The sequence below is a fragment of the Lepus europaeus genome, chromosome 18 (assembly GCF_033115175.1).
Source record: "Lepus europaeus isolate LE1 chromosome 18, mLepTim1.pri, whole genome shotgun sequence".
Lineage (NCBI taxonomy): Eukaryota > Metazoa > Chordata > Mammalia > Lagomorpha > Leporidae > Lepus > Lepus europaeus.
Window position 1 is genome coordinate 61,266,188 of NC_084844.1, and position 23,775 is coordinate 61,289,962.

The following is a 23,775-nucleotide window of genomic DNA, read 5'->3' on the forward strand; positions in this document are numbered from 1 at the left end:
AAAGATGAGAGACCTTACAATTCATGGAAAATCTATAGTATAAAAGAAGTATGCTTGTATTTCAAGAAAATTTTGCACCGCAATTAACCTACCATTCATTCAATATTTCTTGTTTGATATTGCCTAATTCAAACTAACCCCATATACATGTAAAGAAATTCTTTGTTTTTCTAATGTGAAACAATTTAAGATATATTACTCACCAATTTATGCAATGTACTGCTTCCCAATAGCTCCACTTAGCATTTCAAAATATCAATTCAAGTATTTCTGGATTATAGTTGTATTAATAAACTACTTTCAAAGATTATAATATTAGTTGTGATACTAATTTAAACATTTTAATATCCCTTAACCTTATACTATAAGTAAGATGGTGTTTTGAGCTTTTTTATAATTAGATCTATCTATCTATCTATCTATGCATCTATGTATCTATGTATGTATGTATCTATCTATCTATCTATGGGTTACAGTGTGAGATTTTAGTCCCTGGCTACAATATGTACCGATCAAATCAGAGTAAACAACATTCTCCCTTTTATGACATCACATTTCATGATCAGAGCCTTGGAACACCTTTCTTCCATTTGCTAATAAAGTATGGAATACATTACTGTGGAGCATAGTCAACCTATCAAGCTATGTAACATAGAAACTCATTCTCATAATCTAACTCTGATTTTGTAGAATTACTCCAAATAGATTTTACAGATTTTTAATTAATTACTTTGAATGAAAAGGAGACACACAGAAAGGTGGAAAGGGGGGAGAATGCAACCACCCACTGGTTCACTTCACAAATGCCTGATAAAGGTGTGGCTGAGTCAGACCTCAACAACAATTTAGACATGACACCCCATGCACAAGTGACAAAAACAGAAATAAGGAAGTTGGGCTTCAAAAAAAAACAAATTCTGCATACTAAAGAAAAACTGAAAAGAGAAGGTAAGGAATGGGAGAAAATATTGGCAAACCTACTTTTATTAAGGGAGTAATGCAAAAAACATGCAGAACTCAAAAGCAAATATAATATAAAAATTGACAAGAATCTGATCATTTTTTCCATTGAAGATATGCAAGCAGCCAACAGGTATCTGAAAAGGAGTTCAGCACTGCTAAACAAGACCACAATGATTATCACCTCAGATATGTAAAAATGGTTTTTAACAAAAAGTAAAAAAAAAAAAGATAGCAAGTATAAACAAGTATAAATTAGATGTGGAAAAAAGAGAACATATAAGTTGTGGAACTGAAAATTGGTATTTGCAATAATGAAAACACTCTGGACAGGCCGGTGCTGTGGCTTAGCCGGTAAAGCCGCTGCCTGCAGTGCTGGTACCCCATTTGGGCATCAATTCTCAACATGTAATCTAACTATTCATGTGATTTCTTCTCCTCCTCCTCCTCTTCCTCCTCCTCTTCCTCCTCCTCCTCCTCCTCCTTCTTCTTCTTCTTCTACCAACATGGATGACGTGTCTATATCTTAACCTATCTCACCTGTTTTATTATATCTTGCTGTTATTGATATATTTTCTTATGTAATTTCATTTGTTATATCAAGCCTTACTTGGGATACCTTTATCTCTGTTTATGAATAGGATACTTTTAAAAAAACTTCAATTTTTATTTTAAGTCCTTGTTCCCTGTATCATCATCAAAGTAATGCTGATTTTCCAAAAGAATTTTAAAAAGCACTATGTTCCTAAATTTGTATATGTGAAATGCATGAACTATGTATACCTAACATAAGCAGTTTCCAGGTAAAAATAAATAAAATTAAAGAATAACAACAATAAAAATGTTCTCTATTTCACTTTGGTAGATCTGATAAACAGAGTTTTGCTTTTTATTCCTTAAAATTTGGACCATTCTGTAAATCCAGAGCCAAAATTTTGAGTATGTGACTTTCTTATTGGGTGATTTCTTGGAATTTTCAAAAAGTGATTCAGCTTTTTTGGATTCTATAGGAATTTTCATATTTTATGTTATATTTGTTTTTTGGAAACTTAATTTTTAAAGCATAGTAGATTTTGTTCTCTATAGTCAAAATTTTTATTCCTCAGAATTTCAGGGGTTTAGTGCTGTGGTGCAGTGGTTTAAAGCTCCAGCCTGCAGAGCTGGGATTCCATCTGGGCAACAATTTGGGTCCTGGCTGCTCCACTTCCAGTCCAGTGCTCTGCTATGGCCTGGGTAAGGAGTCGAAGATGGCCCAAGTCCTTGGGTCCCTGCACCCACGTGGGAGACCTGGAAGAAGCTCCTGGCTCCTGATTTGGATCAGCTCAGCTCTGGCTGTTGCAGTCATTTGGGGAGTGAACCACAGGTTAGGAGTTCTCTTTCTGGCTCTACCTCTCTCTGTAACCCTAAAAAATAATATATATATATATATATATATATATGTATATATATATATATATTGACAGGCAGAGTGGACAGTGAGAGAGAAAGAGACAGAGAGAAAGGTCTTCCTTTTGCCATTGGTTCACCCTCCAATGGCCGCCATGGCTGGCGCACTGTGGCCGGCACACCGCACTGATCTGAAGGCAGGAGCCAGGTGCTTCTCCTGGTCTCCCATGGGGTGCAGGGCCCAAGGACTTGGGCCATCCTCCACTGCACTCCTAGGCCACAGTAGAGAGCTAGCCTGGAAGAGGGGCAACTGGGACAGAATCCAGCACCCCGACTTGGACTAGAACCCAGTGTGCCGGCGCCACAAGGCAGAGGATTAGCCTATTGAGCCGCAGCGCCAGCCTAAATAAAATAAATATTAAAAAAAATAGAATTTCACACATTTCTCTTAGTATCTTGGTAAAAGTTATAACATCTACAAAAAATTCTATTTTTCCCCAGAAACCTTTGATTTAAGGAATATAAACTGCATACATTTCATAATTACAACTTTAGGAACATGGTGATTCTTCCCACTGTAACAACCCTCCCACTCACACTCCCTACCCTCTTCCTCCTTCCTCTTTTGATGTGGAATGCCTTACATAGCAAGGGTGAACATTTAACCTGCTTGGCCCTAGCTGGTTCCTGTTCAGACACTTCAACTCTGTGTAATTATTAATATGCCCTTTTTATGAACAAACTTGTGTCAGAACAACAAATTATATATTCACCTAATAGTGACAGTCATGAAATAAATTTCTATTTCCTTGTCTCCTCTATTAGGCAGTTATTGGAGGGTAGAAATATTATTTATTTACTTTGTATATCCTCATTTATTCATTCAACTAAAAGACTGACTCTGTCAAGATGCTGAGTTTTAGTGTCAAAGTAAATACGTTCCTTGCCCCCATGAAGTATACAGACTGGCAAGAAAGAGCAATCTATCCAAAGATTATTGTCTGCCACAGTAAATAGTAGTGTGAAGTCAGCGGATAAAGATTTAAGCATTCCTAATCCAGAACCAACTCTAATCCCATGAACTCTAATGAGAGAAGTAATCAGAAACAGAAGTCCATGTTACCCAGTTATCCACTTGCATTTCTGCTTAAAAAATAAAACACACGAAACAACACATAAATGCCTAGGAATGCATAATATTTATATGCTATCTTGATATTAAACATAAGACAAAATAACCATGAAATAATAGCAACTTTGAATCTCCTTTCTTTTCTAGACAAGTTGTAATCCTACGTGTCTCTATAGTGTAAATTATTGTTGTAGGTACTCTTTGTCTCTCTCACATTTTTTCCCCTATGAGAAATCTGAGATTTTAGAAACTGAGCCACAAGACAAAAGAACAATTTCTTAAACCAGTATTATATTTTGATTTGCTTTTTATAAAAGATTTATTTATTTATTTGAAAGTCAGAGTTACACAGAGTAGGAGAGGCAGCGAGAAAGAGATACAGAGAGAGAAAGAGAGAGAGAGAGAGATCCTCCATCTTTTGGTTCACTCCCAAATTGGCTGGAAGGGCTGGAGCTGTACCCATCTGAAGCCAGGAGCCAGGAGCTTCTTCCAGGTCTCCCACGCAAGTGCAAGTGTCCAAGGACTTGAGCATCTTCCACCACTTCCCCAGGCCATAGCAGAGAGCTGGATCAGAAGTAGAGCACCCAGGACTCAAACTGGCACCCTATATGCAGTGCCAGCACTGCAGGCAGTAGCTTTACCTATTATGCCACAGCATTGGCCCCTTGATTGGTTTTTAGCTTAGACTTTTTAATGATATTGCTATGGGCAAATTCTGAACACTTTGCACCAGTTTTTGCTATGTAAACTCCATATAATACTGTCCCCAGAATTAAATAAGGTATAAATGATATGATGTAAGTCATTTAGCCCCTTAACCTGTCTCCCTGAATACTCAGCTATGTTAGCTCTGTGTCCCATTCCTTTTTTGTCTCTGTACATGGTGAATTAAAAGACTGTAAAGTGATTTGAAAAGAACTATAAGGGGTCAGCACTGTGGCTCTGCTGCCAATTGGGGAGTGAACCAGTGGATGGATGACCTCACTCTCTACCTCTCCTTCTCTCTCTGTGTAACTGTGATGTCCAAATAAATAAATAAAAATTTATTAAACAAAAGAACTGTAAACATCAATAAAACACAAATAAAAGCTGTATTCTCCAAAATGGATGTTAAACCATGCCTTCTACACCTCTGTTAGAAGTTACATTGTATTCATAGCCATCTATGATTTGCGAGAAGTTTCCAGGAACAAGGCAGTAAACATTTTTCTGGAAGAGACAGAGGTAATGAGGGAGCCAGGATTTGGGTCAGTGGCAGCAGTGGATGTCACTCTGTAAATTCTGATTCAGGAAAGGAAGAACAGCAAGTGAGCCTTGAGATTTTGGGGTGAGAAGGACAGGAAGGAGGGACTTAACAAAATCCAATGCCCTCTGGTGGTGGGCACCCACCCCAGCCTGAAGCCCTTGGGGAGGGCCAGCTGGTGTCTCTGGGATGCTGCGGCCTGGACTCCATTTCCCAGAGTCCCTAGGAGCTCCGACGTAATCTGCGTTCCGTGTGCCTGTGCGCATGCGCGTGCTAGTGCCCGCCCATGGGGCTCTGAGTTGGATCAGAGGGAGTTCATTTCTTGTTCGGGGTCAGCCTTGGGGGCTGTGCTGCTCCTTTTCTCGGATTTACTGCATCTCCTGCTCTGCATGTGCGGTCCCAGGCGGTTTCCGAGCGCTGACCCGGAGCCTGCCTCCTGCTGCTTCCCTCTTCATCGTCCGCCTGTGGGTCCCGCGTGCCAGGGACTCTTCTGCCCCGCATTCCCCGCTTCGCTCCCCGTGTGTTCGGAAGAAAGGGTACTTGCTCCCGGGACTTCCTGCAGCAGGTTTGGGGTACAGGAAGGGGCGGGGACGCGTGTGGGAGAAGGGTGGGTGCCAGGGCGGCTGGCGGCCCCCAGTGAGGCTCACTTCTCAACGATCATGGCAGCTTCCCCCGAGGTCAGGGCTGGGACCCAGGCTGTTCTGTGTCCCACCTCCGCTTCCCAGGCTCCCAGCGCCCGGCCAGTCCCCTGCGGATCCTCACCCAAACTGTCCCTAAGGTGCTTTATTTAGTGGTTACAGGAGAGAGAGGGCAGCGATCTGGGAACCTGCACGCGCAGGGCAGCTGAGAGCACAGGGAAGGAAGGCGGGGAGACTCCTGCTCTCCAGTTAAATAAGCCGGGCTCCCACTGTGGTTGGTCTCAGAATGCAGTCTGGCCGGGCCTCCTGCTGTTTTCTGGGCTGGTTCCTGAAGGGTGGGGCTGGATGGCCTTCAGCAGGGAGCCTGGGGCAGCAGAGGGGTGGGAAGGAGGAACTGACTAGGATCTGCCTACTGCTCTCATCCTGCAATTCATCTTCCTGGTGGGGTCCCCGCGGACACACCTGCGGGGTGTAGCCCTGCGTGTTCAGCTTTTTCCCAGAGGGAGCAGTGTGAAGTGTGTGCAGTAGCTTTGGGGATTGATCCCATTTCTGTATTTCATTATCTGATTTTCCAATCTGGAATTTGAGGCTGTTGCAGAAACCTGGGGTGGGAAAACTCCCTTCTTTCAAACAGGCACAGAGAGAGTGGAGGATCCCAGGAGTTTATATTAATGGCCCTGGGCTCAGCTGCAATGATTTCCTGAGAATTGAGCCTAAATTCAGCTTTTAAAATATGTATAGGATCATCAGCATCATACCTCAGCTGTTACAGCATTGGTGGGTTTAAATGCAGCCTACATGACTTAGGAGCACATTTCCAAAGGTCGGTGGATCCAGTATGTTTGTAAAAGAGATGCCAGGGACAGATTTATGAGGACAGATTTATGACTGGAGTTTACAGAAGCAGAACTTAGGGCATCTTCCCTCCCTAGACAAGATTTCAGTGGGCAGCTGTTTCACTCGTTAATTGTGAACATCCACTTTTCAAGGTTTGTGTTGGATGGGGACCACTTCTCTTTCTTTGTCTCAGATTGTGGCCATATTTCTTCTGCAAGGTCATGGAATCGTGGCTGATGATTTCTTTGGCTGCTTTTCATTTTCTGTCCTCTGCTTTTCTTTCCCCTGTTAGCAAGGCTGTCAACTGTTTTACCTGCCACTGATCCCTTTGTAAAATGACAAGTGAACTAAAATTAATTCCAGTCTACTGTGTTGTCAATAACTGGAGCTATGTTTTTAAAGAAGTATTTATTAATTTGAAAGTCAGAGTTACACAGAGAGAGGAGAAGCAGAGAGAGAGAGACGTCTTCCATCCAGTGGTTCACTTCCCAATTGGCAGTAACAACCGGTGCTGTGCTAATCTGAAACCAGGAGACAGGAGCTTCTTCTGGGTTGGAGCTATTTTTTAAAATAATTATTTATTTGAAAGGTAGAGTTACAGAATGGCAGAAGCAGAGATAGATGGCTGGAGCTGTTCTGATCCAAAAAACAGGAGCCAGGAGCTTTGTCCAGGTCCTTTAGGTGGGTGCAGGAGATAAGGGATTTGGGCCATCTTTCCAGGCCAGGGCAGAGAGCTGGATGGGAAGTGGAGCAGCCAGGACCCCAACCAGCACCCATATGGGATGCTGACACTGCAGGCAGTAGCTTTACCCACTATGCAACAGTGCTGCCCACTAACTGGAGCTCTTTTAATCTGAGTTTGCATAAAGTGGAGAATTACAGCATCATGAATACAGATTAGTAACAGTTTTCCTCTGTCCAGGTCTTTTCAGTTCCCCAGTGATCCACTGAGAATCTTATATTCCACACTGTGTAATTAAGAAGGCCAGTTACTTGTCTTATTTTGGGTTCTGTGTTTAAACCCATGACATTTTTGGCATGGGAGGATATTAGTTCTACATTTTCATAGAGACTGATCTGTGGAAGCATCTATAGAAGTTATAACTGTGAGAGTGGTAAGAAAGAAGAGGGGAAGAAATAAGTGCCCCTTACCCCCGACAGAGATGTCCACATAGTGGAGTAGAAGGTGTGCCCTTGAAAACTATGGCTGACCTTCCATGACAAACTGTTCTGATAGAAAGGTGTTGCCACCAGGTTACTACTTTATTTATTTTTAAGGATTTATTTATATGAAAATCAGAGTTACACAGAGAGAGAAGGAGAGGCAGAGAGAGAGAAAGAGAAAGAAGCCTTCCATGGGGTTCATTCCCCCAGTGGCTTCATCGTTGTGAACTTTGCTCAGTTCCTGGCCTATACCTTTCCTTTAACCTAGTACTTTGCCATGTAGTAGCCCATGAAAACTGTAGACTGCATAAATGAATGAATACTTTGAGGGTTGTGATTTTTTAGAGGAACACCATGAGGCAGAAGGAATAAAGCAAAACAGAACAAAAGTATCCTCAGTATATAGAAGGTATACTGTTTTTGCAAACCACAGAGCAAGGAAGAAGAAGGAAAGTAGTGAGACTGGAAAGTTTGTGGCAAAGGTAATAGGCACTGGTCAAGAATTTAACAAGCCCATCAGGAAAACATTATGGTTTCCTTACTTCCATGTAAACTCTGCCCTCCAGTGGTGAACGGGGTCCTCTAAACCCACTTGCTGCACAAATGAAAACCCAGGCATTGTCTTCTCCCACAGATGGAGTCTGCTATTGGTTTTGATTTACATTTCCCTAATGGCCAGCGACATTGGGCATGTTCATATATGTCTTGACCATTTAGATTTCTTCTTCTGAGAAACATTTATTCTGATCATGCCCATTTCTTAACTGTACATTTTGCTTCTTGTTGGGGTTTTTACAGTTCTGTATATGTAAGTTCTGTCTATCAATCTTTTGTCATATTCAGAGTTTTCAATGTTTTCTGCCATTCTGTTCGTTGTATCTTCACTCTGATGATTACTTTGTTGTGAAGATGTATCTTAATTTGATATACTCAAATTTGTATGTTTTTATTTTTGTTACTTGTGCTTTTGGAATCTTACCCAAAACTGTTGTCTATGATAATGTTTTACAGTTTCTCCTATGTTTACTTAGTTTTGGTTTTATATTTAGACTTTTAATTCACCTTAAGTTGCTTTTACATAGTGTATGAGGTGTTGGGGTATATTTTCAGGCTTCTACATATGGATAATCACTTTCCTCTAGACCATTTGCTAAAAGGAATCTTCTTTCTCCTGTTTGTTTTATTTCCCTTGTTAAATGTACGTTGCCTGTAGAAAAGTCAGTTTATTTTGGCTACCTATTTTCCATTGAACTATGTGTCTGTTTTTACAACAGTGCTAACACTGCTTCTATTTTTTTTTTAAGATTTATTTATTTATTTGAAAGGCCAGACGCTTCTTCCAAGTCTCTCATGTGGGTGCCAGCACCCAAGAACATGGGCCATCTTCCACCAATTTCCTAGGTGCATTAGTAGGGAGCTGGATTGGAAGTGGAGCACCTGGTCTCCTAGCAGCACCATATGGGATACATGCACAGCAGGTCAAGGCTTCAACCCATTGCACCACAGCACCAGCCCCTTCCTTATTTATTTCTGCTCTGATCTTTCATTATTCATGTTTTTCTACTGTCCTGCAACTTGACTCATTCTTGTTTTTTTCTGGGTCCTGGGGAATGGTGGTAGGTTGCTTCTGGGATATGTTTGTTTACGTTAGTACATACTTGGTAATCTAAAGACATAGTTTTTAGTTTCTATATTTTCTGCTAATCATGAGGACCTTCTAGATGACTGTAGAAAATGCTGGCAGAAATGAGGATGTATTAATTTGCTAAGAAAATACCACAGATAATGTGATTTAAATCATGGAATTTTACTTCTGAGTGTTGTGGAGGTTGAAACTACAAGATCAAGGTCCTGATAGCCTTGATTTTTCCAGAAGCCTTTCTCCGGATGTGACAGACATATATCATTTTACCTGCTTAAAAGCACTTTCTTCAGTTAGAGTCATGTTGGTGGTTAGCACTTCAATGTTTGAGTATAAGGGAGGCAAAAGGGGCCCTGTGGTCTATTTCAATGACAGCCAACTCTAAGGACAGAAATTTTGAAATCAGTGTTAGGATTTCTTACAGTATTACTGTCAGTGCTATCTCCATCCAATGTGCATTCATGTACACACAAACAAAAATACCTGTACACATAAATGCATTCTACAGTGTAAATGCCTGATGGTTGTGTAAAGGTAACATTGATATAATAATCCATAAGACGGCCTATAAGCAGATATTAAAAAGAGAATTAGAAAGAATGACAACAAAATCTGAAGGTACCTATATTTATGTATATATATATATATATATATGATATTCAATATTAATAGTTGCTAAAAGAAGAATACTGACGTGTGGGAAATAAAAGCTAAACCTTACCTTACAATATTGCAGCCTAATCTATATGAAAGATGTCTTCCTAAAATCTTTCACTGGCCCACTCTGTGGCACAGTAGATTAAGCCTCCACCTGCAGCACCAGCATCCCATATGGGCACCAGTTTGAGTCCCTGCTTCTGCACTTCCAATCCAGCTCTTTGCGAATGGCCTAGGAAACCAGTGGAATATGGCCTGAATGCTTGGGCCCCTGCACCCACATGGGAGACCTGGAGGAAGCTGCTGACTCCTGGCTTCTGGCACCTGGCTTCAGATTGGCCCAGCTCCAGCTATTGTGGCTACTTAAGGGTTGAACCAGTGGATAGAAGACGTCTCTTTCTCTTCCTCTCTATATCTGTAACTCTGTCTCACAATAAATTAATAAATTTTTCAAAAACCTTTCACATTTTAAATTTCTTACTTTTTAAATAAAAGTCAGAGTTACACAGAGAGAGGAGAGATTGGTCTTCCATCTGATGTTAACTCCCTAATTGGTCACAACTGCTGGAGCTGTGCCAATCCAAAGCCAGGAGCCAGGAGCTTCTTCCGGGTCTCTCAGATGTATGCAGGGGCCCAAGGACTTGGGCCATCTTCTACTGCTTTCCCAGGCCATAGCTGAGGGCAGGATCAGAAGTGGAGCAGCCGGCTATTGAACTGGTGCCCATATGGGATGAAGGTGCTTTCAGGCCAGGGCATTAACCTGCCCTGCTACAGTGCCAGCGCAACATTTTAAATTTCTGATACTCTTAACTAGCTCAGGACTACATTACACGTAGGAAAGATGCATTCAAAAATTATAAATCTAGTGCATTGTAGCAGAGATTTTAACAAATACTTCTGATTTTCTCAGCATTATGTACTAAATTAATGACATAATGAGTCACTGTATGATTTTTAGCTCTTTGACAGCCACTTATAATGCTTTTTCAAATTTATTGCTAGTGTGTTCTTTTCAACACATGCCCTGGATTTTACCAGTTTAGTGAACATGGAGTTGCCTATTAGAGGATTTGCATTTTAATGCATTTTAATGGCACATGTAATCAATATCTGAAAAGCCTCCAACACATAAATAATAACATGAATCAGGTTTTTATTTTAAAGATTTTTTTATTTATTTGAAAGTCAGAGTTGCACTAATAGAGGAGAGACAGAGAGAGGGAGAGAGACAGAGATAGATAGAGAGGTCTTCCATTTGCTGGTTTACTCCCAATTGGCTGAAGCCAGGAGCCAGGAGCTTCTTCTGGGTCTCCCACATGTATTCAGGAACCCAAGGACTTGGGCCACCTTCTATTGCTTTCCCAGGCCATAGCAGAAAGCTGGATCAGAAGTGGAGCAGCTGGGACTTGAACTGGCACCCATATGGGTTGCCAGCACTGCAGGCAGCAGCTTTACCTGTTATGCCAAAGTGCCAGTCACATATTGCATCTTTTTAAGATGATATGGATGTAAGTTCATGAGAAATTATTAGCATAGTAGGAACTGATAGATATAGATGATTCAGGATGGCTTATTAGGAATGGTGATGTTAATTTTCTTATAAAATAAATAAATATAAAATCAAATATGGTCAGACATAAATGAAGACTAAATTTTATTAGTGGTGATCCAGAAAACACTGATCAGGTCTTTTTCTTCTAGTGTTAAGTTTATATTTTAGGGGGGCGGAGCCAAGATGGCGGATAGTGAGGACGTGTGCCTTAGTTTGGGAAAATAAACTTTCATAAAAGCGGAATTACTGTAGCATCAGGAAAAGACTCAAGAAAAAAACTGCAGAGGAAACGCTTCCGGATCTCGTGGATGAGACACAGAGGACTTACAGGGAACCCACCGCGTGGAAAACCAACCGAGAGGAGCCGAGTGGCAGCGGCGAGAGAGGAGCCAGAGCCTCAGAATCTCGCCAGCGCGGGAACGGAGGAGGAGGGTAAGACAAAGACCTGAGAAGTCCGAGACATTGGGGGGAGGGGGAACAGAGGCCTCTCCCTTCACTCACCAAGCAAAACAAAGAACACTGCGAATTTACATATGTAAAGCTCAGCCAAACTCAGTATCTTTAGCGAAACTGGAGAACACATTGAGGGCTGCATAATCTCTGTGGATGGTCCCAGGGGTAGATCAAACGAATACTCACAAAGGCCAGATTTCAACTACACTCAACCCCACTCCCAACTGAGTCAAAAAAAAAACAAAGAGAGAGAGAGAGAGCGAGCCAGCAAGGAGCAAGTGAGTGAGAAATCTGGGAGAGTTGCTCTTTACACAGCCTTAAACCTGAAGAAACAAGCATAGCTCTCTGGCCACACCCATCACAGCCCCTAAGGCTCCAACAAAGCAGACAGCTCACTTAGAGGCATAGTATAACGAGAGAAAAAAACAATAAACAAAAACACCACAAATTATCTCTAACATGCCAAGCAAGAAACATAGAAGCGGAGGTACCAAGGACAGGGAAGGCACTATGACGCCCCCAAGTGAACAAGACACGCCAATGCAAGATTATGAAGATTATGAGATAGAAGAAATGAAAGATACAGATTTCAAAAAATTTATGATAAGAACATTAAGAAGTTCTCAAAAACAAATTCTTGAACTACAGAAATCCTTAATGGACAAGATAGAAAATCTCTCCCGTGAAAATGAAATATTAAGGAGGAATCAAAATGAAATGAAAAAACTAATGGAGCAGGAATTCGCGATACTGACAAAAAACCACAATGAAATGAAGAACACAATAGATCAAATGGCAAACACATTAGAGAGCCTTAAAAACAGAATGGGTGAAGCAGAAGAGAGAATATCGGAATTAGAAGACAGAGAACAGGAAAGGAAACAGTCAAATCAAAGAAAAGAAGAAGAAATCAGAAATCTAAAAAATACTGTCAGGAACCTACAGGATACTATTAAAAAACCTAACATTCGGGTTCTAGGAGTTCCTGAAGGCATGGAAAGGGAGAAAGGATTAGAAGGCCTTTTTAGTGAGATACTAGCAGAAAATTTCCCAAGTTTGGAGAAGGACAGAGACATCCTAGTACAGGAAGCTCAGAGAACCCCTAATAAACATGATCAAAAGAGATCCTCACCACGACACGTCGTAATCAAACTCACCACAGTGAAACACAAAGAAAAGATCCTAAAATGTGCAAGAGAGAAACGCCAGATTACTCTCAGAGGATCTCCAATTAGACTTACAGCTGATTTCTCATCAGAAACCCTACAAGCCAGGAGAGAATGGCGAGATATAGCCCAGGTACTAAGAGAGAAAAACTGCCAGCCCAGAATATTATATCCTGCAAAGCTCTCATTTGTGAATGAAGGTGAAATTAAGACCTTTCACAGCAAACAGAAATTGAAAGAATTTGTCGCCACTCGTCCAGCCCTGCAAAAGATGCTTAAAGATGTGTTACATACAGAAACACAGAAACACGGTCACCAATATGAAAGAAGTTAAAGGAAGGAAACCTCACAGCAAAAGATCACAGGAATCTCAAACCAGATATTAGAAAATATCTTTGGCAAATGGCAGGGCAAAGTTACTCCTTCTCAATAGTCACATTGAATGTTAATGGCTTGAACTGTCCAGTTAAAAGACACCGATTGGCTGACTGGGTTAAGGAACAAAACCCATCCTTTTGCTGCTTACAAGAAACCCATCTATCCAACAATGATCCATACAAGCTGAGAGTGAAAGGCTGGAAAAAGATATACCACGCCAACAGAAATGAAAAGAGAGCGGGCGTAGCCATCTTAATATCGGACAACATAAACTTTACCACAAAAACTGTTAGGAGAGACAAAGAGGGGCACTATATAATGATTAAGGGATCCATTCAACAGGAAGATATAACGATTATCAACATATATGCACCTAATCATAGGGCACCAGCTTATTTAAAAGACTTGTTAAGGGACTTAAAGGGAGACTTAGACCCCAATACAATAGTACTGGGGGACTTCAATACTCCACTCTCAGAGATAGACAGATCAACAGGACAGAAGATCAACAAGGAGACAGTAGATTTAAATGACACTATAGCCCAAATGGATCTAACAGATATCTACAGAACATTTCATCCTACATCTAAGGACTTTACATTCTTCTCAGCAGTACATGGAACCCTCTCTAGGATTGACCACATACTAGGCCATAAAGCAAGTCTCAGCAAATTCAAAAGAATTAGAATCATACCATGCAGCTTCTCAGACCACAAAGGAATGAAATTGGAAATTGGCAACTCAGGAATCCCTAGAGCACGTGCAAACACATGGAGATTGAACAACATGCTCCTGAATGAACAATGGGTCATAGAAGAAATTAAAAGAGAAATCAAAAATTTTCTGGAAGTAAATGAGGATAACAGCACAACATACCAAAACCTATGGGATACAACAAAAGCAGTGTTAAGAGGAAAGTTTATATCAATAGGTGCCTACATCAAGAAATTGGAAAGGCACCAAATAGATGAGCTTTCAAGTCATCTCAAGGATCTAGAAAATCTGCAGCAAGCCAAACCCAAACCCAGTAGGAGAAGAGAAATAATTAAAATCAGAGAAGAAATCAACAGGATTGAATCCAAAAAAACATTACAAAAAATCAGCCAAACGAGGAGCTGGTTTTTTGAAAAAATAAACAAAATTGACACCCCATTGGCCCAACTAACTAAAAAAAGAAGAGAAAAGACCCAAATCAATAGGATCAGAGATGAAATGGGAAACGTAACAACAGACGCCACAGAAATAAAAAGAATCATCAGAAATTACTACAAGGACTTGTATGCCAGCAAACAGGGAAATCTATCAGAAATGGACAGATTCTTGGACACATACAACCTCCCTAAATTGAGCCAGGAAGACATAGAAAACCTAAACAGACCAATAACTGACACAGAAATTGAAACAGTAATAAAGGCCCTCCCAACAAAGAAAAGCCCAGGGCCAGATGGATTCACTGCTGAGTTCTACCAGGCATTTAGAGAAGAACTAACTCCAATTCTTCTCAAACTATTCAGAGCAATCGAAAAAGAGGGAATCCTCCCAAATTCTTTCTATGAAGCCACCATCACCTTAATTCCTAAGCCAGAAAGAGACGCAACATTGAAAGAGAATTACAGACCAATATCCCTGATGAACATAGATGCAAAAATACTCAATAAAATTCTGGCCAATAGAATGCAACAACACATCAGAAAGATCATCCACCCAGACCAAGTGGGATTCATCCCCGGTATGCAGGGATGGTTCAACATTCGCAAAACAATCAACGTAATACACTACATTAACAGACTGCAGAAGAAAAACCATATGATTCTCTCAATAGACGCAGAGAAAGCATTTGATAAAATACAACACCCTTTCATGATGAAAACTCTAAGCAAACTGGGTATGGAAGGAACATTCCTCAATACAATCAAAGCAATATATGAAAAACCCACGGCCAACATCCTATTGAATGGGGAAAAGTTGGAAGCATTTCCACTGAAATCTGGTACCAGACAGGGATGCCCTCTCTCACCACTGCTATTCAATATAGTTCTGGAAGTTTTGGCCAGAGCTATTAGGCAAGAAAAAGAAATTAAAGGGATACAAATCGGGAAGGACGAACTCAAACTATCCCTCTTTGCAGATGATATGATTCTTTATTTAGGGGACCCAAAGAACTCTACTAAGAGACTGCTGGAACTCATCGAAGAGTTTGGCAAAGTAGCAGGATATAAAATCAATCCACAAAAATCAACAGCCTTTGTATACACAGGCAATGCCACGGCTGAGGAAGAACTTCTAAAATCAATCCCATTCACAATAGCTACAAAAACAATCAAATATCTTGGAATAAACTTAACCAAAGACGTTAAAGATCTCTACGATGAAAACTACAAAACCTTAAAGAAAGAAATAGAAGAGGATACCAAAAAATGGAGAAATCTTCCATGCTCATGGATTGGAAGAATCAATATCATCAAAATGTCTATTCTCCCAAAAGCAATTTATACATTCAATGCAATACCCATTAAGATCCCGAAGACCTTCTTCTCAGACCTAGAAAAAACGATGCTGAAATTCATATGGAGACACAGAAGACCTCGAATAGCCAAAGCAATCCTGTACAACAAAAACAAAGCCGGAGGCATCACAATACCTGATTTCAGGACATACTACAGGGCAGTTGTTATCAAAACAGCATGGTACTGGTACAGAAACAGATGGATAGACCAATGGAACAGAATAGAAACACCAGAAATCAATCCAAACATCTACAGCCAACTTATATTTGACCAAAGATCCAAATCTAATCCCTGGAATAAGGACAGTCTATTCAATAAATGGTGCTGGGAAAATTGGATTTCCACGTGCAGAAGCTTGAAGCAAGACCCATACCTATCACCTTACACAAAAATCCACTCAACATGGATTAAAGACTTAAATCTACGACCCGAAACCATCAAATTATTAGAGAGCATTGGAGAAACCCTGCAAGATATAGGCACAGGCAAAGACTTCCTGGAAAATACTCCAACAGCACAGGCAGTCAAAACCAAAATTAACATTTGGGATTGCATCAAATTGAGAAGTTTCTGTACTTCAAAAGAAACAGTCAGGAAAGTGAAGAGGCAACCAACAGAATGGGAAAAAATATTCGCAAACTATACTACAGATAAAGGATTGATAACCAGAATCTACAAAGAAATCAAGAAAATCCACAACAACAAAACAAACAACCCACTAAAGAGATGGGCCAAGGACCTCAATAGACATTTTTCGAAAGAGGAAATACAAATGGCCAACAGACACATGAAAAAATGTTCAAGATCACTAGCAATCAGAGAAATGCAAATCAAAACCACAATGAGGTTCCACCTCACCCCGGTGAGAATGGCTCACATTCAGAAATCTACCAACAACAGATGCTGGAGAGGATGTGGGGAAAAAGGGACACTAACCCACTGTTGGTGGGAATGCAAACTGGTTAAGCCACTATGGAAGTCTGTCTGGAGATTCCTCAGAAACCTGAACATAACCCTACCATACAACCCAGCCATCCCACTCCTTGGAATTTACCCAAAGGAAATTAATTTGGCTAATAAAAAAGCCATCTGCACATTAATGTTTATTGCAGCTCAATTCACAATAGCTAAGACCTGGAACCAACCCAAATGCCCATCAACAGTAGACTGGATAAAGAAATTATGGGACATGTACTCCATAGAATACTATACAGCAGTAAGAAACAACGAAACCCAGTCATTTGCAACAAGATGGAGCAATCTGGAAAACATCATGCTGAGTGAATTAAGCCAGACCCAAAGAGAAAAATATCATTTGTTTTCCCTGATCGGTGACAACTGAGTGCCAAAGGGGAAACCTGTTAAGTGAAATGGACACTATAAGCAACAATGAACTGATCAGCTCCTGTCCTGACTTTAGATGTACAATGTAATACTTTATCCATTTTAGTATTTGTTGTTATTGTTGTTGTTCTAGTACTATTGGTTGAACTCAGTAATTAACACACAATTATTCTTAGGTGTTTAAATTTTAACTGAAAAGTGATCCCTGTTAAATCTAAGAGTGGAAAAAGAGAGGGAGGAGATGAACAATTTGGAACATGCTCAATCGGACTGGCCGCAAATGGTGGAGTTAGAAACGTGCCAGGGGATTCCAACACAATTCCATCAAGATGGCATGTACCAATGCCATCGCACTAGTCCAAGTGACCAATTTCAGCTCACAATTGATAGCTCTGATAGGTCTAAGACTCAAAGAGATCACACAAACAAGACAAGTATCTGCTAATACTAACTGATAGAATCAAAAAGGGAGAGAAAGATCCAACATGGGAAGTGGGATACACAGCAGACTCATAGGATGGCAGATGTCCTAAACAACACTCTGGCCTCAGAATCAGCCCTCAAGGCATTCAGATCTGGCTGAAGAGCCCATGAGAGTATAGCAGGCATGGAAAGCCAAGATATCATGGAAAAAAAAAAAAAAAGACCTAAATGAATGATCTCTGTGAGTGAGATCCCAGTGGAAAGAACGGGGCCATCAAAGAAGGAGGTACCCTTCTCCGAAGGGAGGAGAGAACCTCCACTTTGACTATGACCCTACCGGAATAAGATCAAAGTCAGCGAACTCTAAAGGCTTCCATAGCCCTGGCAACTCATGACTAGAGCCTAGGGAGATTACTGATGCCATGAACAGGAGTGTCAAATTGTTAAATCAGCAACAGGAGTCACTGTGTACTTACACCCCATGTGGGATCTGTCCCTAATGTGTCGTCTAAAGCCAAGTGATGCTATGACTGGTACTGAAACGGTATTTTTATACTTTGCGTTTCTGTGTGGGCGCAGACTGATGAGGTCTTTGCTAATTATATACTGAAGTGATCTTCTGTATATAAAGAGAATTGGAAATGAAAAAAAAAAAAAAACAACCTGGTGTTAAAATGGAAATGGCATAGAAAATTAATTAATTTGAAAAAAAAAATTATGTAGGATCTCTGTCTTTAATGTGCTGTACATTGCTATTTAATGCTATAATTAGTAATCCAATGGTAGTTTTTTCACTTGATGTTGCTATATGGGCAAAAAGTTGAAATCTTTACCTAATATATACTAAACTGATCTTCTGTATACAAAGAGAATTGAAAATGAATCTTTACATGAATGGAAGGGGAAAGGGAGCGGGAAAGGGGAGGGTAGCGGGCGGGAGGGAAGTTATGGGAGGGGGGAAGCCATTGTAACCCATAAGCTATACTTTGGAAATTTATATTCATTAAATAAAAGTTTAATAAAAAAAAAAAAAATAAATTGATGTGATAGATGCCAAAAAAAAAAAAAAAAAAAAGTTTATATTTTAAAATTCATATTAAGTGAACAAATTTCATGTAATTTATATATATAGATATAAGAGCAAAATGATACCTCTTACTCTATCTTCCTTTGCCTCATACTTCCAACTCCCTCCTTCTTGTTTTATTTTCTTTTAATTTTTACAACTGCATGCTTTGAGTTTATTTTAGAATCACAAGCTTTAACCTTCTACAAAATAAAAAATTCAGCAAGTAGTAGCAGAAATATCAATGAGTATATTTTCTATACTCTATCAAAGAGTACAGAAAAGGGCTATGAACAATACTCAAATCTCAAAATATCAATTTAACTCAGATGTAATTACCACAAATCAGAGAAAATATATGGTATTTGTCTTTTGGGGACTGGCTTCTTTCATGAAGCATAATTGTTTCCAGTTGCATCCATTTAGTTGCAAAAGATAGGATTTCATTCTCAATTATGGCTGAATGGTATTTTACACTGTATATATAGCTCATATTCTTTTTCCAGTCACCAGTTGATAGACATCTAGGTTGATTCCATGTTAGCTATTGTGAATTGAGCTGTCATAAACATGAGGGTACAGATAACTCATGCATATTCAATTTCATTTCATTTGGATAAATTCCCAGGAGTGGGATGGCAAGATCATATGGTATATCTGTTTTCAGATTTCTGAGGAACTTTTATACTGCCTTCCATAATGGCTGTACTAGCTTCATTCCCACTAACAGTGGGTTAGGGTACCTTTTTCTCTACCTCTCCACCAGCCTTTATTGTTTGTTAACTTTTTCAAAAGAATTATTTATTTGAAAGGTGGAGTTACAGAGAGGCAGCAGCAGAGGCAGAGAGACATAAGTATTTTATCTGCTAGTTTATTCTCCATATGGCCCAACAGGTGGTGCTGGTCCAATCTGAAGCTAGAGTTAGAAGCATCTCCCTGGTCACCCAAGTGGGTGTAGGGGCCCAGGTACTTGGGCCATCTTCTGCTGCCTTCCCAAGCACATTAGCAGGGAGCTGGATCAGAAGTGGAGGATCCAGAACTCAAAATGGCATTCATATGGGATTCTAGTACTGCAGGCAGCAGCTTAACCTGCTACACAAAACCTCCCTCCCCTGACTTTTGGTTTCTGTATGAGAGCCATTCTAACTTTGTGAGGCAAAAGGTCATTGTGGCTTTTATTTGCAGTCCTCTGGTGGCTATTGTTCCTGAGCATGTTTTCATGTATCTGCTTGCTAACTGAAATCCATCCTTGGAAAAATGCTGATTTATATCCTTTGCCTATTTCTTGACTGGATTGTTTGTTGTTGAGTCTTGAGCTCTTTCTAGATTCTGGATATTATTCTTTTTTTCAGTTGCCTAGTTTGCAAATATTTTCTTCCATTCTGTCAGTTGCTTCATCTTGTTGAATGTTTACTTTGCAGTTCAGAAGGTTCTTAGCTTGATGTAATCCCATTTATACTTTTCTTCTGTGCTTCTGGGAGCTTTTTCCAAGAAGGCTTTGCCGATGCCAATATCTTGCAGAGTTTCCCTCTAGGAATTTGATGGTATCACATCATAGATTTAGATCATTGATCCATTTACACTGTATTTTTATATAAGTTGTAAGGTAGAGATCTTGTTTCATTTTTCTGCATGAGAAGGTCAAATTTTCCCAGCAACATTTTTGAAGGTTGTTCTTTGTCCAGGGATTTCTTTTAGATCATTTGTCACAAATTAGTTGGTTATGCATTTTTGGATTGATTTCTCGGGATTCTATTCTGCTTCATTCATCTACACGACTTTTTGGTGCCAGTACCAGGCTGTTTTGATTATAACTGTCTTGTAATAGGTCTTGAAGTTTGGTATTGTGAGGCTTCCAACTTTGTTTTTGTTAAGATTCCTTTAGCTATTTGGGGTCTCTTGCATTTACATACCAATTTTAGTATTATTTTCTCTAGATCTCAGGATGTTGTTGGTATTTTCATTGGGATTGTATTGAATCTGTGATTGCTTTTGGGGGGCTGGTGCTGCGGTATACTAGATTGAGCCTCTCCCACCCACACTGGCATATCACATGGGCATCAGTTTGTATCCTGGCTGCTCCTCTAATGAGCCAGTTCTCTGCAAATGGACTGGGAAGTCAGTGGAAAGTGGCTCAAGTACTTTGGCCTCTGCACCCACATGGGAAACCCTGGAGAAACTCCTGGCTCCTTGCTTCAGATCAGCCCAGCTCCAGGTATTGTGGTCATTTGAATTCAATTAGTAATGTTTTTTATGAGAATTTTTGCATCTATGTTCATCAGGGATATTTTTCTTTTTTTTTTTTTAATTTTTTTATTTGACAGGTAGAGTTACAGACAGTGAGAGAGAGAGAGAGAGAGAGAGAGACAGAGAGAACGGTCCTCCCTTTGCTGGTTCACTGTCCAAATGGCCGCAATGGCTGGAGCTGTGCTGATCTGAAGCCAGGAGCCAGATGCCTCTTTCTGGTCTCCCATGTGGGTGCAGGGGCCCAGGCACTTGGGCCATCCTTCACTGCTCTCCCAGGCCAGAGCAGAGAGCTGGACTGGAAGAGGAGCAACCGAGACCAGAACCAGCACCCACATGGGTTGCTGGCTCCGCAGGTGGAGGATCAACTCAGTGTGCCATGGCACCGGCCCCCATCAGGGATATTTTTCTATAGTTCTCTTTCTCCACTGTATCTTTTTCTAGTTTAAGAATTAAGATGATGCAGGCTTAATAGAAGGAATTTGAGAGGATTGTCTCTCTTTGAATTATTTTTGAATAGTTTGAGAAGAATTGGAATTAGTTCTTTAAAAGTCCAGTAGAATTCAATAGTGAGGCTGTCTGATCCTGGTCTTTTCTTTGTTGGGAGGGTCTTTATTACTCACCCAATCTCTGTCTTGGTTTTTGATCTGTTTAGCTTTTCTTTGTGTCTTCATGACTCAATTTTGGTATATTGTGTATGTCCAGGAATCTGTTGATTTCCTCTAGGTTTTCCAATTTGTTAGCCATCACAACAGATGCCCACATCCTATATTGCAGTGCTAATCTGAGTTAGGTACTCCACTTCCAAATGAGTTTCATGTTAATATCCCTGGGAAGCAATGGATGATGGCTCAAATTCTTTCATTCCTGTCATCTAATTTGGAGAACTGTAGCCTAAATGAGGACTTGAGAACCTGGTCTTGCACAGTTGTTGTAGCCATGTGGAAAATGAACCAGCAGATGGGAGATCTCTCTGCTTCTCTTTCCCTCTTTCTTTGTCTCTGTGTCTCTCTGCTTTTTTTTTATCATATTAAAATATTTAATTATTTTATTTGAAAGCATTATAGAGAGAGGAAGAGACAGAAATCTTCCACCACCTAATTCATTTTTGAGATGACTTCAATAGCCAGAGTGTGGCCAAGTTGAAGCCAGGAGCTTCTCCTCTGATGTGTGTGGCAGCAGCCCAGGCACTTGGGCCATCTTCCACTGCTTTTTCAGTCCATTGGCAGGGAGCTGGATCAGAAATGGAATAGCTGGTACTTGAACTGGTGCACATACAGGATGCCAATGTAACAGATAGCAGCTTTGTCCACTGCACCACAACACCAGCTCCTCTTTCTGCCTTTTGAATAAATAAATCTTTTGAAAAAGAACTTAAGGTAGTAAAAGTCATCATGACTGAGCAATGGCAAATATATTGATGTGATCTACTTTTTAAAAGATCTATTTATGCATTTGAAAGGCAGTGCTAGAAAGAGAGAGTGGGAGAGATTGATCTTCCTCCTGGTTTGTTCACTCCTCAAATGGCTGCTATGACTGTGGCTAAACCAGGCTGATGTCAGGAGCTGGGGGCTTTTTCCAGGTCTCTCACATGGGTGCAGGAGCCCCAATATTTGAGTCATCCTGTGCTGCTTTTACAGACACATTAGCAGGGAACTGGATCAGTTTGGACCATTAATGTCTATGATACTCTGCTTGCAGTTAAAGGATTTAGAATGCATCTCGATTATGGGTGGGCCAAGTACAACAGCTTCCAATTGTCCAAGGTTTGGACTAGATGGGTTCTAAGAAATTTTGTTAAAATAGTTATTAATCATAACTCTCAGTTTAAGCTTTTCTTAGCATATTTTCCCATGTTTGCTGATGTTAATATCTAAGGGAAAATTGGGTCTCTGGATTGCAATGGGTGAAAGCATCCAGACTAACAGTAAGTAAGGTCAACAGGCAGCAGAATGGTGTCCTCTGAACTTGAATAGCTTTTCTTGTTTGGTAGAGGGGTTACTTCCTGCATTATACTGACATACTGACATAGACATTAGATATTGGAGCCCATTCCTTCTGCCAAATGGAGAATGCCACATTTTGGTCCGTCATATATATACATGTGTGTGTGTGTGTGTGTGTGTATATATATATATATATATATATATATATATATATATAAAACATATCATATATATATTATAAAGATTTACTTATTTATTTGACAGATATAGTTACAGACAGTGAGAGAAAGAGACAGAGAGAAAGGTCTTCCATATGCTTGTTTACTCCCCTAATGACTGCAATGGCTGGAGCTGGGCCAATCTGAGCCAGGAGCTTCCAGGTCTGCCACATTTTTGCAGGGACCAAGGCACTTGGACCATCTTCTACTGCTTTCCCAGGCTATTGCAGAGAGCTGGATGGGAAAAGGAGCAGTGGGGACTAGAACTAGTGCACATATGGGATGCCAGCACTGCAGGTGGAGGATTACACCAGTGCACTACAGTGCCGGCCCCAGTCCATCCTTTATTAAGGAGACCTCAGTAACTGTGCTCAGGTTTTACTGTCCTATATTCATGGCCAAAGTCCTAGCAGACAACATGGTTTGGAGAATCCTAAGCACAAGGTGTGTGGGAACTTCATTTCCCATGTAGCACAGTTAATAACAAGGATCCAAGAGGGGAAATTACTTGCATCATAGTCTTTGAGAACTAATGGGCATAACAGGTAATCTAGAGAATTTAGAAGGTTTGTGAGCGTCTAGAGTGAAAAAGTCACTGAGAGCACAAGGACAGTGCCCAGAGTTTATTTTGATGGATTTTAGCCCCTTTCATTGGGGGAGGCCCATATAAGCTGGACTGATTTGTAGCAAAGGTGACAATTAATTTTGTAAATGAGGTATGCATTGCACTAAAACCCAAGTAGGATGATTAGGCTTGTATGTACTTGAGAAGTGTGTCAGATCATCTCATGCATGGAGCTTGTCATCTATGTGATGCAT

The 23,775-nt window shown here is 40.3% G+C and overlaps 1 protein-coding gene across 5 annotated transcripts in view; it reads left to right on the forward strand.

The window, feature by feature from the left end:
- The first annotated feature begins 4,910 nt into the window (after positions 1 to 4,910).
- Positions 4,911 to 23,775, forward strand: part of LOC133777157 (zinc finger protein 345-like) — a 51,525-nt gene continuing 32,660 nt past the window's right edge. For 2 of the 5 annotated variants that reach the window (XM_062216622.1, XM_062216620.1), the window contains exon 1: positions 4,911 to 5,293. Coding sequence is in view for 1 of the 5 variants with exons in the window: in XM_062216618.1 (XP_062072602.1) it covers positions 4,986 to 5,286 (301 nt within the window). In the remaining 4 variants the exon portion in view is untranslated. The remainder of the gene's footprint in view (positions 5,294 to 23,775) is intronic. The other 3 variants (XM_062216624.1, XM_062216623.1, XM_062216618.1) reach the window with 2 other exon arrangements.